This window comes from Pygocentrus nattereri, chromosome 18 (genome assembly GCF_015220715.1).
Source record: "Pygocentrus nattereri isolate fPygNat1 chromosome 18, fPygNat1.pri, whole genome shotgun sequence".
NCBI classification, from domain to species: domain Eukaryota; kingdom Metazoa; phylum Chordata; class Actinopteri; order Characiformes; family Serrasalmidae; genus Pygocentrus; species Pygocentrus nattereri.
Window position 1 is genome coordinate 19,108,743 of NC_051228.1, and position 15,185 is coordinate 19,123,927.

The 15,185-nt window shown below is 40.0% G+C and overlaps 1 protein-coding gene across 1 annotated transcript; it reads left to right on the forward strand.

The window, feature by feature from the left end:
* Positions 1-717: 717 nt before the first annotated feature.
* si:dkey-27b3.2 (Golgi phosphoprotein 3) lies at positions 718-13,439 on the forward strand. Its single transcript, XM_017711261.2, has 4 exons — positions 718-1,120; positions 7,690-7,821; positions 9,485-9,599; positions 10,493-13,439. The coding sequence occupies exons 1-4, from the start codon at positions 914-916 to the stop codon at positions 10,915-10,917; spliced, it is 879 nt and encodes a 292-aa protein (XP_017566750.1). The 5' UTR covers positions 718-913; the 3' UTR covers positions 10,918-13,439.
* The last annotated feature ends 1,746 nt before the right edge of the window (positions 13,440-15,185 follow it).

Genomic DNA, 15,185 nt, shown 5'->3' on the forward strand with positions numbered 1-15,185 from the left:
CATCGTTCTATATAGAATTGTGGAAGAACCATCCTTTTTAAGTTTGTTTCAGAAAAAAGAAGAAGAACAGTAGTGTGGTCTTAAAGGCCTGGTGAGTTCGATGCTCATGAGTTGCAGTTAGCTGCTTCATCAGCTCTTGCCAATTTAAGTATATGTGTCTATGCACAAAGCATGTCAACAAAGATCTTTACAAAACTCAATTTGAAATAAAAAACATGAAGGAAAAACAAAACAATTTTCTTCAATTTGTAGAAAAATATATTTTATTTCTGCAAATTGAAAACAAATGAAGGAAAAACAAAACAATTTTCTTCAATTTGTAGAAAAAAAAAATATATTTCTTTTTTCTACAAATTGAAGAAAAATTTTTTTTCCTTCATTTTTTTCCTTTTGTTTTTCTTCCTGTTTATTGCAAATGTAGGTATATAGAGAATGAAGAACTTAGAAAGCATTTTTTATGTAAAGGAAAAGAAAAATGAGAACATTTCCCCTCAGTTTAATCTTTTCTCGCAATTTTTTAAACCAATAAAAAGAAAAAATGGACATACTAGACATAACTGAACATATACACAGAAACAACGAATAATTAATGATTTGGTCCTTTAATATTAAATAAAACAGAATATTTAATAATAATAAAATTTAATGTCGTCGCTTCCGACGTCACGCGTACACCTCTTGCGTCACGCCGGGTGGTCTCTGTCGTCATCGCGCTCCGCCATGTTGAACGAGGAACTCGGTAGAACAGCGGGGAGAAGTTCCCGGATGTGAGCAAAACAATCCACGTCAACAAACACGAACCGGGACGAACCGGGACAGGTAGAGTTAGACCGAGATAACCGGGACGATCCGGGAGAATCCGGGCAGCCCGGCCGGTGCAGTTTTGACCTCAGAACCCCGCAGTTTGTTTGCGATGAGCTCGGTGAGCCAGAGGAGCTCCGGCCTGGTGCAGCGGCGCACCGAGGCCTCCCGCAGTGCCGCGGCCGGCAGAGAGCGAGCAGCCGACGAGGAGGAAGCAGAGAGTCGCCGCGCTGAGGAAGAGGACGCGGAGGGAGACTCCAAAGAAACCCGCTTAACTCTGATGGAGGAAGTGCTGCTGCTTGGGCTGAAGGACCGAGAGGTCTGAATATCATCTTTCTGAATATTTAGAAAGCCTCATATTCAGCTGAAGTCTTCTTACTCGAATTTTCCCGTCCTAACTTAAATGGTGCAGCAGTTACTGCGTTTCCAGTTCCACCTTAAATGGTGCAGCAACGGCTGCTTTTCCCGTTCCACCTTAAATGGTGCACTAGTTCGAGAAATCTTAATGTATTGGCTTCCTTACATAATGAGCTTCTTTGAATTCAGCTGTTGTAATCAAAGCACCACGTTTTCAGTAATGTCATCATAACTAAAGCATTGCACTGTAAACACTGTCATCCAGAGCAGTTTGATGTAAAGTGGTTCATTGTGGAGAAACTGATTACAGGGCTGGTGATGGGAGCAAGGGGTCATTTAATTTACTGACCAGTGTCACAAAACAGAAACTCAAGCATCAGGCAGTGCGCTCATAGCCGTCATTTGGTGTAGTAAGTTTTATTGAGGGAGCTTTTAGAGGTGGATGTCTGGTTCCTATCACCACCACTGTGGTACTTCTGACTCGGCAAGTTTCTCTAGAACTCTAGAAAGTGTTTCACACCAAACCACTCTGAACGGCTTTGTTTACATCTTAAGCGTTTCATTTTCTGAAAAAAAGCAGAATTAACGCGACCCATGACTGACTGATCACTAGGAGACAAGAACCAGCAACATAGCAGGCTGCGATCATATGTAGACATAAAGCTCTTCTTGGATAGTTGTCACATATAATGGAGGGTGTTTTTCCTTACAGCAGCTGTCGAAGGGGTTAAATCTGATCTCTGCTTGATGGTGGATTATGTAATGGTTAAGACAGCCGCGCTTCTCAGACTTGGTTATGATATGGTCATATGGTTGGGTCCCTAAAGCTCATTGAAATGAATTAACCTCAGCGCCATTTAACAACCAGTGTGGTGGGCAAATATGCCGGTGAATGTATGTATGTACATGTGTATATACATAAACACTCACCGGCTCCTTTATTAGGTACACCTTGCTAGTAAAAGGCTGGACCCCCTTTTGCCTTCAGAACTGCCTTAATTCTTCGTGGCATAATTACAACAAGGTGTTGGAAACATTCATCAGAGATTTTGGTTGGTTATTTGAGATTCTGTTGCCTTTCTATCATCTTGAACCAGTCTGCCCATTCTCCTCTGACCTCTCACATCAACAAGGCATTTTTGTCCACACAACTGCCGCTCACTGGATATTTTATCTTTTCTGGCCGTTCTCTGTAAACCCTAGAGATGGTTTGCGTGAAAATCCCAAGTGGATCAGCAGTGAAATACTCAGACCAGCCCGTCTGGCACCAACAACCACGCCACGTTCAAAGTCACTTAAATGACCTTTCTTCCCCGTTCTGATGCTCAGTCTGCACCTCTACATGCCTAAATGCATTGAGTTGCTGCCATGTGATTGGCTGATTAGCTATTTGTGTTAACAAGCAATTGTACCTAATAAAGTGGCTGGTGAGTGTGTATGTATGTATGTGTGTGTGTGTGTGTGTGTGTGTGTCTATGGGTATATGGGTACCAGTGGACATCCGGCTTCCTGTTTTCATAAGTAGTAAGAGGCCCATGTCCTTGTATACACGTTTTTTTTTTCTTCCAAAAAAACAAGGAAAAGTTTTTGACGATATGGACCCTTTAAAATTACCTCACAGTCTTATTTAAATTTTTTTAAGCCAGGGTTACACTACACAACTTTAACCCCAGGTCTCAGTCCGTCTGATTCAGTGCTGATCGTGTACAGATTGTGGGTCAGTCAGTCGGAATAGAATACAGCCTTGTCTACACCGCAATCAAAATAGACTTGTCCAGTTGAGGCCATTTGGAATAAAATTTCTATCTGATTCAACAAGGTGGGTAATCCTGTAAATAATCTGTTAAACAGAAGAATAATAGCCATGTAAACTCCTGTATCTGATTATTTTCCCAATGGGAAAGTGTAAGTACGTTCTGAGCATGTGTATTTGCATCATAGCAAAAGTTTATAACCTTCAATATGGCGGGAGCAGAAACTGGTCTGCAGAGGAGACGGAGTTTATGCTTTGAACTTTAAAGTGCGGCGGTGGGACGGGCGTCCAGCTTATGTGTCTCAGAACACGACATCTTCCTCTCACCTTCCTTCACTAAGGACATCTTAAGTACGAGTCTGACATCATTTTAAAGTATTTAAAAACATGTCAAATTGGGGACGTTCTGGGACAAAGTGCTGTAGAGATGAGCGTTTAACCTCATCTAACACTCTGAATTCAATTCATAAAAACCTTGCTAATTAGGAGATGAGGTTTATTGTGTAATTTTAATGAGGCAGTGTGCTAAAATGTTTTTGGTCCGCGAGGACTAGAGCCTGAGCTGTGTGACCTAAGCAATGAAGCTTGCTAATTTGACTGTAAAGTGAATAACTGTGTGATTTTTCAATTAATAACACACATGTAACCTGCCACAAAATGAATGCGCAAATCCAGTATAACACCAGAGCTGAGCTTACTTGAGATTAATAACTGATCACATTCATTAGTCAGTCTACTCTGGCTTTAACAGAGCTCAGTACCTGATCGCATTGATTAGTCAGTCTACTCTGGCTTTAACAGAGCTCAGTACCTGATCGCATTGATTAGTCAGTCTACTCTGGCTTTAACAGAGCTCAGTACCTGATCGCATTGATTAGTCAGTCTACTCTGGCTTTAACAGAGCTCAGTAACTGATCACATTGATTAGTCAGTCTACTCTGGCGTTAACAGAGCTCAGTAACTGATCACATTGATTAGTCAGTCTACTCTGGCTTTAACAGAGCTCAGTAACTGATCACATTGATTAGTCAGTCTACTCTGGCTTTAACAGAGCTCAGTAACCGATCGCATTGATTAGTCAGTCTACTCTGGCTTTAACAGAGCTCAGTAACTGGTCACATTGATTAGTCAGTCTACTCTGGCTTTAACAGAGCTCAGTAACTGATCTCATTGATTAGTCAGTCTACTCTGGCTTTAACAGAGCTCAGTAACTGATCTCATTGATTAGTCAGTCTACTCTGGCTTTAACAGAGCTCAGTACCTGATCGCATTGATTAGTCAGTCTACTCTGGCTTTAACAGAGCTCAGTAACCGATCGCATTGATTAGTCAGTCTACTCTGGCGTTAACAGAACTCAGTAACTGATCTCATTGATTAGTCAGTCTACTCTGGCGTTAACAGAGCTCAGTAACTGATCACATTGGTTAGTCAGTCTACTCTGGCTTTAACAGAGCTCAGTAACCGATCGCATTGATTAGTCAGTCTACTCTGGCGTTAACAGAACTCAGTAACTGATCTCATTGATTAGTCAGTCTACTCTGGCGTTAACAGAGCTCAGTAACTGATCACATTGATTAGTCAGTCTACTCTGGCTTTAGCAGGTACCCCAGTGTTCATTAAAAAGTCATATATTGAGTATTTACACACCTTACTGATAAAACAGTTACTTAACAAGCAATGGTGTTCCTTTGAAGGTTTTATTCCTTTGAAAGGTATGTTTTAAAATGCATCATGTAAATATTCAAAAAGTATTCTCCAAAAATATAAAGGGAACTGTATTCTGAGTGCTGAGGTCGTAAAGGTGGATGACTTCAAATATCTTGGGTCAACCATCCAGAGTAATGGACAGTGCAAAAAAGAGGTGAGGAAGAGGGTGCAGGCAGGATGGAGTGGGTGGAGACGGGTGTCAGGGCTGATGTGTGACAGAAGGATAGCAGCAAGAGTGAAAGGGAAGGTTTACAAGACAGTAGTGCATCCTGCTATGATGTATGGTTTGGAGACTGTGGCTCTGTCTAAAAGACAGGAGGCTGAGCTGGAGGTGGCGGGGATGAAGACGCTGAGATTTTCGTTGGGAGTGACAAGGCTGGACAAGATTAGAAATGAGCAGCTCAGAGGGACAGTGAAGGTGGAGCAGTTTGGAGATAAAGCCAAAAAAATGGTTTGGACATGTGTTGAGGAGGAATAGTGGATATATTGGGCAAAGAATGTTGGAGATGGAGCTGCCGGGTAGAAGGAGAAGAGGTAGACCTCAGAGAAGGTTTATGGATGTAGTGAAGGTGGACATGGAGATGGTTGGTGTGAAAGTAGAGGAGGCAGTGGATAGGGCAAGATGGAGGCAGATGATCCGCTGTGGCGACCCCTAAAGGGAGCAGCCGAAAGAAGAAGAAGAATTTACTGTCCAAAACCACCAGTGAATCTACACGTGTCTTCTGAGAATGTTGACGATGGGCAAAATAGTAATAAATCACAAAATATTTTGCCTCACAACACAACACTGCATGTATCCCTCCACCATGAATTTATTTTATAACGTATATCGTAAAACAATGTCTCAGACACCAGCCAGTGTATTCATAACCATTTCGTGTAATCACTTTCTGTGATGGAGCTTTTAGAGGTGGAACATCTGCTTCCTATCACCACTACTGTGAACAGTTTTGACTATGCAAGTTTGTCTAGAGTGAAGCATTTCATGCCAACACAGAAATTTTAAAAAATTGGTGGGATTCCCCTTACAAAGAGGCAGCTAGTTTTTGGTTCAGGATTTAGAAAGCCAGTTTGGCTCTTTAGAAAGCAGACAAGGTTATTTATATTGCTACTTGTTTTTGTTTAGTCCACACATTGTGGTTTTTAAGTAAAAAACAAAAAAAGCTCATAAAAATCTGCCATTGGCCAAATTTGGCTGTGAAGAAATTTGAATCCGACCGAAAAATGTACAATAAATGCATCCATGCCACCTGCAGTGCCAACTGCAGCCCTAAATCATCACACATTCATCTACTGTCATGTTGACTTGCTCAGTATCTTTAATAGACTTGATGATGTGGTTTCTGACACTGTTATCTATAAACATAGACTAAATTCAGGCTTTGAGATGATCGCTGCTGTTTTTAGCTGTGTACTTTTGTCCATTCTCCAGGATTGTAGTAGCACTTATAGAAAAAAATGTGACCCTACCAGAAGCCCCAACATCAGCAGGTATAAAATGGGTCTCAGGCTCTTCTTTCGTAATAAAACTCGTGATTTGCTCTGATGTGCTAAATAATCTCACTTCTCACTTTTTTGACTGTATCCAGACTGAATGGTGTGAATTACATCACTGCACAAGTTGATGAAGCTCCATGTCACACACCACATCCAGAGTGTCAGTGAAATATTACAAATAGCTGAAAATTATAACTATGTTGTGTTTCTTCAAGTTCATTTATTCTTTCATATGTGTTTGTTGTAAACATTAAGGGTTTTTACATCTGCAGAAAACAAAAATGAGTTTAAAGGGGAGTTCCACCAAATTTTCTAAACATCTCTGCATAATTAAAGGGTTAAGATGTAAACAAGTTTATTCAGAGTTAGTCATACTTACTGACTCATAACTGTTCACAGTGGTGGTGATAGAAACCAGGCGTCCACCTCTGAAAACTCCCTCACAGAAAACCGCTATATGAAATGGTTATGAATTCACTGCCTGATGCCCGAGACATTGTTTTATGATTGTTTTCGAAAGGTTTGGACTAAAACGTGTTTTTAAAATTGTTAGAGAGGTGTAAGTGGGGTGCTGTGATGCAAAATAGTCCCCAAACAAAAGTTTTTTTCTCCAGTATTCCTTCATTATCAGCATTCCATAGAGGTAAAAGGGATACAGACCAACCAGTGTCTGAGACTTATGTTATATGATAACTTTGTGATCAAGTTTTGGCTTAAAATGCGTTTCAATCCATCCATGGTGGAGAGATACATACAGAGCATTGCAAGACAATATAGTTATTTTATCAGATTTATCACTATTTTACCATCACCAACATTCCATATAAAACTCTGAAGACTTGTGTAGGTTCACTGGTGGGTTTGGATAGTAAATAAAATGTCTATATTGTGTTGTAGTCATGGCAACTCATGGTTCCTATAAGCGCCACTGTAAAGAAATTTGAACCATTTCACACCAAACCACTCTGAATGACTGTTTACGGTTCAAGGACTGACTTTATAAGGGAACTTATAACTTAAACTCCATCCCAAGACTTAAGGATAATTCTGCTATTTGAGTATATATAAAAGTTTGTCAGGAGTCAAGCGACTTATTTTTCACAGAAGGGAGGAAGAAATTAAACTGTAAATATACAGAAAGTAAAGCGTTTATAAGAGTAAAAGCAGCTCTGCCTCCACTTCTACTTCATTAGTAGTTGATTTGATATATATGTAGTCTTGATTTATTACCTCCACCGAAAAAAGAGACTTTGTGTGTGTGGCCTGTGGCTTGAAAAGGACCAGAGAGTCCACCGCTGTCCAGGCTGTCCCTGATTGGTCTTTCTGCTCAGGTGTCAGTAAAACGCTGACCAATTTCATGTTTTAATAAGAAATGGAGATTTACGAGTTGTTGAAAGCCTGTAAAGAATAAACAGTGCACTGTCAAATTAAATCTTCATAGAAAAAGCTAAAGGATGTCATTTTAATCATTTTTTCTTTTTACAATATTTGCTCCACTCCCTCAGTATATTAAAATGAGCACTCCTTCCAAAGATGCCTTTAAGTAAAACGGTGTTATTTTTGCCATTCCGCAGGGCTACACTTCGTTCTGGAACGACTGCATATCGTCTGGTCTGAGGGGCTGCATGCTGATTGAGCTCGGCCTCCGAGGACGATTACAGCTCGAACCGTGCGGAATGAGGAGGAAAAGCCTGCTCACCCGAAAGGTGGGTGTAAAAAGCATGGGGATGCGTCAGACAGAAAGGAATGCAATCTACTGATCAGTTCTAATCTATTATAAAAATAGCCAATAAACTGGGCATCAAATGCATGTTCAGAAATGTAAATGTGTCACATTGGCAGCGGTAACATCATGTTCTTGTGTCTGTTTATCACAGTAGTTTTTGGTTTGTTTATTTATTTCTTTTTTTTTTTTGCTGAGCTAATTTAGAACAGAATTGGGATTAGTAAGAGCATATTATTGACTTGTTTAATCAGAGTATATATCTGACTGATGTTGTTCTTGGTAGTTTGACACAAACTGAACAAAAATCAGCTTAGTCATATAATGAAGTTCTGTCAGCAACGGTGTGGAGAGGACTTTGTGCCAAATTGAAATGCATTCACTACAGTTGAAAAGCGTCAAATGCAGTGCGTAAACCTTTCCAAAGTGACCTACACAGAACCTTTGTTCATGTCCCTTAACTACTTTACTGAATAAACAGTGTGTAAAAAACAAATGCACAGTACTTGAGACGAAGTTAAAGGGGAGCACGGCGAATTTTTAAAAAATGTAATTAAATGGTTGAGATGTAAACAGGGTCATTCAGAGTGGTTTGGTGTGAAATGATGTTCTAGAGAAACCTAGCAAGTCAGAATTGTTGACAGTGGTAGTGACAGGAACCAGATGTCTACCTCTAAAAGCTCATAGATAGTTATTACATGAAGTGGTTATATGCTGTCTGATGTCTGAGACATGTCTGTATTTCAATCCTTTCATGGTGCAGGGATACATGCAGGGCATTGCCAGGCAAAATAGTCTCCAAAGAAAACCTATTTTATCGATGCATCACTATTTTACCATCATCAACATTCCAAATAAAAGTGTATGTTCACTGGTGGTTTTGGATAGTAAATAAAATGGCTGTATTGGTGACACCTGGTTCCCATCACCTCCACTCTAAAGAAATCTGAGTCTCTACAATCAACCATTTCACACCAGACCACTCCGATTCACTCTGTTTACATCTCAAGGATCTCATTATTTAGAAATCTAGTAAAATTGGTGGAGTTCCCCTTTAAGACAATGTAGAGAATCTTTTTCGTTTCATTTCTGCATTCTACTGTTTAAACACCACTTCATGTACATTTTTACTGTTACCGTTGACTTTCAGTGCGTCTTATTCAATCTTATTCAGTTCTGACACACATTCAGCATTTCATTTTTAAATGCAATTCATCATGCATTATATTTTGGTGAATGGACAAGAAAACAGTGTAACAGGTTTCGCTTTTCTTTTTGAGATGCATCCTGTAAATCGTGCGCACTGCATTCCATGTTTATCCACTAAATTTACTGCATTTCAATTTGGCTTTAATTCCTCTCCCTAGGGGTCAACACATCGTCATATTAACAGAGAAGAGCAGACAAAACAGCAGAAATAGGCTCTTTTTTGTGTCTGCCTTAAAGCGTTAAATATAAAAAATGTATTGATTATATTGTCTGTATTAAAGACCTGTGTAAGTAGTGTTCAGTGTACTTTTTTTAAATTGCTTTGGAATCGTGACAAAATAATTGTATCAGTCGATATTTCATGGCGTCAGTTCACATAAACGTGTTTAACAGCGTGCAGAGATTAATTTTATGACTGTTGTCCTTTGTGTCTCCAGGTGATGTGTAAATCGGACGCCCCCACAGGAGACATGTTGCTAGACGAGGCCCTGAAACACATTAAAGAAACTCAGCCTCCTGAGACAGTACAGAGCTGGATCGAGCTGCTAAGCGGTGAGTGGCAGAAATGTGCTATTCATTCACTCTGTAGATCAGACGATGTCATTCACTACCTGGCCTTGTTACTTTGTTCCAGTCACGGCCTGATTTGCACATTATTGGTTGGCCAGCCAGTTTAATCAGGTCTTAGTGTTAGGCTGGTGACACTTTTTTGCAACTTTACATGAAGCAGTACAATTACAAGCCCCTTAACTTTGTGAAGTGAATTCTGAAGTGTGTGCATCAAGTCAGAATGAAAGGCACAAACCTATCTGAAAATAGCTCCTACACTGTCCGGCTGTGGTTTTGGGACTCTGATTTTATAGAGAGGCTATGCCCCCCCCACCTCCCACCCCGGCCACTGAATATAAGTAGTCTCAATTAGTTAAAAGTTAAAAAAAGTTAAAACAACAGCTTGGTTGTATCTGATAGCTTGTAGCTGCTAAGTAGCTAAGTATCAATCAGTGATTCAAAATGAATGGTATTCACTTCTACCTTTCAGCACTCTCAGAATTGTTTACTGGTAGGGTTGTAGAGATCCTTCCTCTCTCCTCCTCCATTCTGAGGTGCAGTTGCAGAGTAACGCACTCTGCCACTCACAGCTGGTGTAGAAAGCTCCAGTGATGTATAATGGCAGTGTTTGATTTCATCATTGCTTGCTCACTTGCATCGCTTGCTGTTGGGACACAGTGTAACACATGTAATCTATCTATAGCACTATTCTTTGTGGGTTTTCATTGTTTGGATTTCACTATGTTACCACAATAATATGACAGCTGGGACTAAAATGTGACTTATGATCAGGTTTCTACATAAATGGCCTGCTGTGACTCATAATAACAGAATGTAACACACATTATTATGCTTTACTACCAAATACGACTTCACACCTTCTTTGTCTTTATCAGGAGAGACTTGGAATCCTCTGAAGCTGCACTACCAGCTGAGGAACGTCCGTGAGCGTTTGGCAAAGAACCTGGTAGAGAAGGGCGTCCTGACAACGGAGAAGCAGAACTTCCTGCTCTTCGACATGACCACGCACCCGCTCACCAACAACACGGTCAAGCAGCGGCTGGTCAAGAAGGTCCAGGAGTCTGTGCTGGACAAGTGGGTGAACGAGCCACAGCGGATGGACAAGCGCGTGCTGTCTCTGCTGTTCCTGGCCCATTCCTCTGACGTACTGGAGAATGCTTTCGCTCCTCTGCTGGATGACCAGTACGACCTGGCCATGAAGCGGGTCCGCCTCCTGCTGGACCTGGACCCGGAGGTCGAGGCATCCAGAACGGGCGCTAACGAGCTGCTATGGGCCGTGGTAGCTGCTTTCACCAAGTGAACCTGGTGGACAAAGAGAGAGGGAGGGGAGTGAAAGACAGAAAGAGAATGAAAGACTGGCCTTTGAGCTCATTGAGCCGGACCCAGAACAATGGCCTTGGAGCTTTGTTTACTGAATCTAATCGTGGTGGTGGTTACTCTAATTGTTAGTGGTGGAAATACCAATAATGAAGGAGATGATGGTAGCAATGGTGATTATAATGATAATAGCAATGATTCTCATGATGATGGTGGTGATCTTGAAGGGACAGCCTGCCTCTAACTTCCAAGGACCTGTTCTTCTACTTCTGCTTCTTCTCCTGGCTGGTAGTGGACACATGATTACAGCCTGCTTTGAGGATTAGAGTAAAAGCACTTTCCTAACTAACAGGGTCCAGGAAAAACTTGGAAATGTATCCCACAGAGAAGTTCTTATGGTCCTTTCTTGTTTTTTTCCAACTTAATCATAAATTTCATCTGGAACCTGGTGTGCTACATTAATCCCAGTCTTATTCATGCAGGCCTACATTTATACAAGCCCATTCTTTACTTTTACGCTACGAAAAGATGTCTTTGCAAGTCAGTCAGTATATATGATTTCACATTAAATTGTAGGAATATATGATTATTTAACCTAATTCTAGGCATAAGAAGGGATTTTATTCAGTGAAGTTAACTGCCAGCTTGAAACAGGCTGAGGAAAATGCAATTTAATTGAATAAAATGATAAAGCTATAAAACTACTAGTAAAATTGTCTAGAAATTGGTTGAGTAATCTTAAAATCTTCTTACAGTAGACTCATAATGTGAAATATCAACTAGCTATATCTCATAATGAGAAATAGTGATGGTTCCACTTTCATTGGCTTCTCCTCCACGTGGTTAATGAAGGCAGACGTCTTTTTTTGCACAGTCATTGAGAAATGTTAAGCAAAGCAATCCGTTCATCGATTTGAGGCAATTGGGGAGCTCCTGAGAATGTAAAAATAAATAATAGTAACATATTCAAATAATAGCAAATTGCTCACAGTCTCAGTTCTTATCCCTATTTTCTTCTAAAATCACTGTAAAATGGCTTTACTGCTGCTTCAGTGCACTTGAGCACATTTACTCGTACTTGATGGTTTTTCTCGTAAGCCATCATGATGGACCGTTTATTCAACCGCCACAAATCTCACAAGTTGATTTTGGGTCAGAAGACCAGGACATTGCTTCAGGAATGGGACCAAAAGCCCTTCCTTGATGTTTATAAGCGATGGACACCATCACCCAAAAGTTTAATACCATCCTCCGCTTACAAAAGATGGTTCTTCAAGGGTTCTTAAGTAAATTAAATGGATCAATGTAGACCCATGAACACTCAAACAACCCTCTGCATCATTGAAGTGTTTTTTAGACTGATGGAGAATGTGCTGTAGATGGTTCTATACAGAACTTTTTGACAATAGTTCTAGAAGTGCCCTTCTTAAAAGGGTTTTATGTAGAACCATTATGGCACATTTTCTATTGAGCTGAAGATCCCCTTCATGATGCAAAGAACCCTTTTATCATGCAGAGGGTTCTTTGAGTGTTTATGATTCTATTCTATGATTCTTTTCTTTACTAAAGGACCTTTGAAGAACCATTTTTAAAAAAAGGAAATTACATTACATTTGACTTTTGCACTTTTCTTCAAGTAGCCCAAACTGAGCTTTTCCTCTGCTTTAACGGCCAGTAAACTAATAATTGTTGGTGATATTTTACATTTAAGTGCATAGTCCCCTTTTTTGATGTCAGTAGGGCTCCCCCTAGTGGGCAGAGTCTCTGATGGTCAGCGTTGAAGGAATTCTCTAGCATCTTTTAACCTGTATCTGTAGCATATGGTTTACTACCAAAACGGTAGAAAACGTCACTTATAATAGAAGCCATTAAGCAGATGCCCATTGGCTTCTTTTGTTAACATGCCGAAATTACTGTCCGTGTTAATTGACCGTGTGCTGCAGATGCTGTAGACAGAGTTGATAAATGCTGGAATGTTCCTTTAATAGATTAATTTGTGGTCAGTTTTATTTCATATCTGAATGCCGGTTGCCAGGCTTCGAGTTCCACAAAGTGCATGAGCGAAGGCTTTTGCGTCCTGAGGCCTTTCTCAAACCTGCACGCTTTACATTGTGAAGTGTCTCTGTAACTGTGCTTGATTTCTTATTTTATTTTATTTTATTTTACACCCTCACGTTATACCATTTCAGTTTTTACACTATCAGACTTTGCTTCAAATTTTGGACATTTTATTTCAGTGTGTCTGCCATTTATTTTTGTTAGTCATCCCCCTTTCTGCTGCCTCTGTGATGAACGAGGGATGGATGTGGACTGAGAAGAAGGAGGAATGTTCTCTCTGGCGTGGATGAATTTGGGGTTTGACTTGTTGATGTACTCTTAGTTAACCATACTTAATGATGTGTAAACGTAGAGACGATGTGAGAGGAAAGCCCAGATTTGTACACATGCTTTTTACCACGTAATAAAGGATGATCCTTTTAAGTGCCTGAATTGGACACAAGTGAAGCTTCTTCTGCTGTGTTGTTTCTCAGCCTCGCTGTGCAGACTTCACATGGCCTCTAGGGGGGGCAGTGGGAAGGGCTGATTTCTCAGCCAGGTCATTTAAAGCAGGGGAAAGAACTGAGCACCGGAGTCTTACAGTTTAGGGAATTTTTTTTTTCCACCAACTGAAAGTTTTGCATTGAGTTGAATGAGGTGCGAGTCAGTCGTGCTTGAGCAGAGTTCCCCCGCAGACACAGACACACACACAGACCTTTTTCGTACCAACAACCTGCATGTACCCACCCATTAAGAATGTACAACCCCATTTCCAAAAAAGTTTGGATGCTGTGCAAAATGTAAATAAAAACAAAATGCAACGATGTACAAATTATTTAAGCTCTATATTTCATTGAAAATAGTACAAAGATAATAAATCCAATGTTGAAACAATTTTTTTTTGTTTTTCGAAAAATATTTGCCCATTTTGAATTTGATGCCAACAATGCATTGTTGGGATTGAGGCAACAAAAGGCTGGTAAAGTTGTCTAATGCTTAAAAAAAACACACCTAGTTGCAATTGGCAACAAGTCAGTAGCATGAGTATGTATAAAATGAGCATCCCAGAGAGGTCAGAGGTAAAGATGTAAAGTCAGAGTCAGAGGTAAAGATGAGGAGGGGTTCACCACTCTGTGAAAGACTGCACAAGCAAGTAGTGGAACAATTCAAGAGAAACGTGTCTCAACACAAAATAGCAATGAACTTTTGCTTTTCATCATCTATGGTACATAACATTAAAAGATTCAGAGAATCTGGAGAAATCTCTATAAAAGGACAAGGCCGAAATGGCTGCATGTGATCTTTGGGCCCTCAGGCGGCGCTGCGTTAAAAACAGACACGATTCACTGCATGTGCTCAGAAACACTTCTGAAAAACACTGAAAACAGTTCATTGTTGTATCCAAAAATGCAAGTTAAAACTAAACCGCAAAGAAGAAACTATGTATGAACAGAACCCAGAAATGCTGCTATTTTCTGGTGATGAAACACAGTGGTAAACATGCCCCCGTCCAAACTTTTTTGGAACGTGTTGTTTGCATTAAATCAAAAATCGGCATATATATATTTAAAAAAACAACAAAATTTCTCGGTTTCAACATTTGATTTATTGTCTTGGCTCTATTATAAATTAAATAGATTTGCACATCATTGCATTTTGTTTTTATTTACATTTTGCAAAGCATCCCAACTTTGGAAATGGGGTTGTGTTCTAAATACACAATTCAGGCCAGAACATTTTAAAACTATTGTAAAACAACATCTCAGACAGGCGGTGAATTCATAACCATTTCATTTTATAACTTTCTGTGAGGGAGCTTTTAGAGGTGGACGTCTGGTTCCTATCAGCACCACTGTGAACAATTCTGACTCGGTATGTTTCTCTACAACTGGCATTTCACTCTAATTCTCTAATTGACTATAATTATGAAGAGATTCTAGAAATTTGGTGGAATTACCCCCAAAAAAAACCTTTTCACTGGAATCAGCCCTGCCGTTGTGATCGTAAATGACAAGTAGAGACTTGTATGTTTCCTCATCTATGCTGGAAGGGAAATGGTTCCTAACTAGACACAGCTGCTAGAGTTGCTCTGAAATGGGTTGCCAGATTATTATAATCCCCGTTTTGTGTCCTTGGATTTTAGCTGTAACTTTACTGGGGCTTGACAAAGAAAGTCATCAAACTGAATATTTTTTTATTACAAGTTTATTATGA

Bases quoted from the DNA above. Each gene is read 5' to 3' on its own strand.
- si:dkey-27b3.2 (XM_017711261.2), top strand. From the start codon at position 914: ATGAGCTCGGTGAGCCAGAGGAGCTCCGGCCTGGTGCAGCGGCGCACC. The intron at 7,822-9,484 runs GTGGGTGTAAAA...TTGTGTCTCCAG, and splicing joins AAAGCCTGCTCACCCGAAAG to GTGATGTGTAAATCGGACGC. The intron at 9,600-10,492 runs GTGAGTGGCAGA...TGTCTTTATCAG, and splicing joins CTGGATCGAGCTGCTAAGCG to GAGAGACTTGGAATCCTCTG.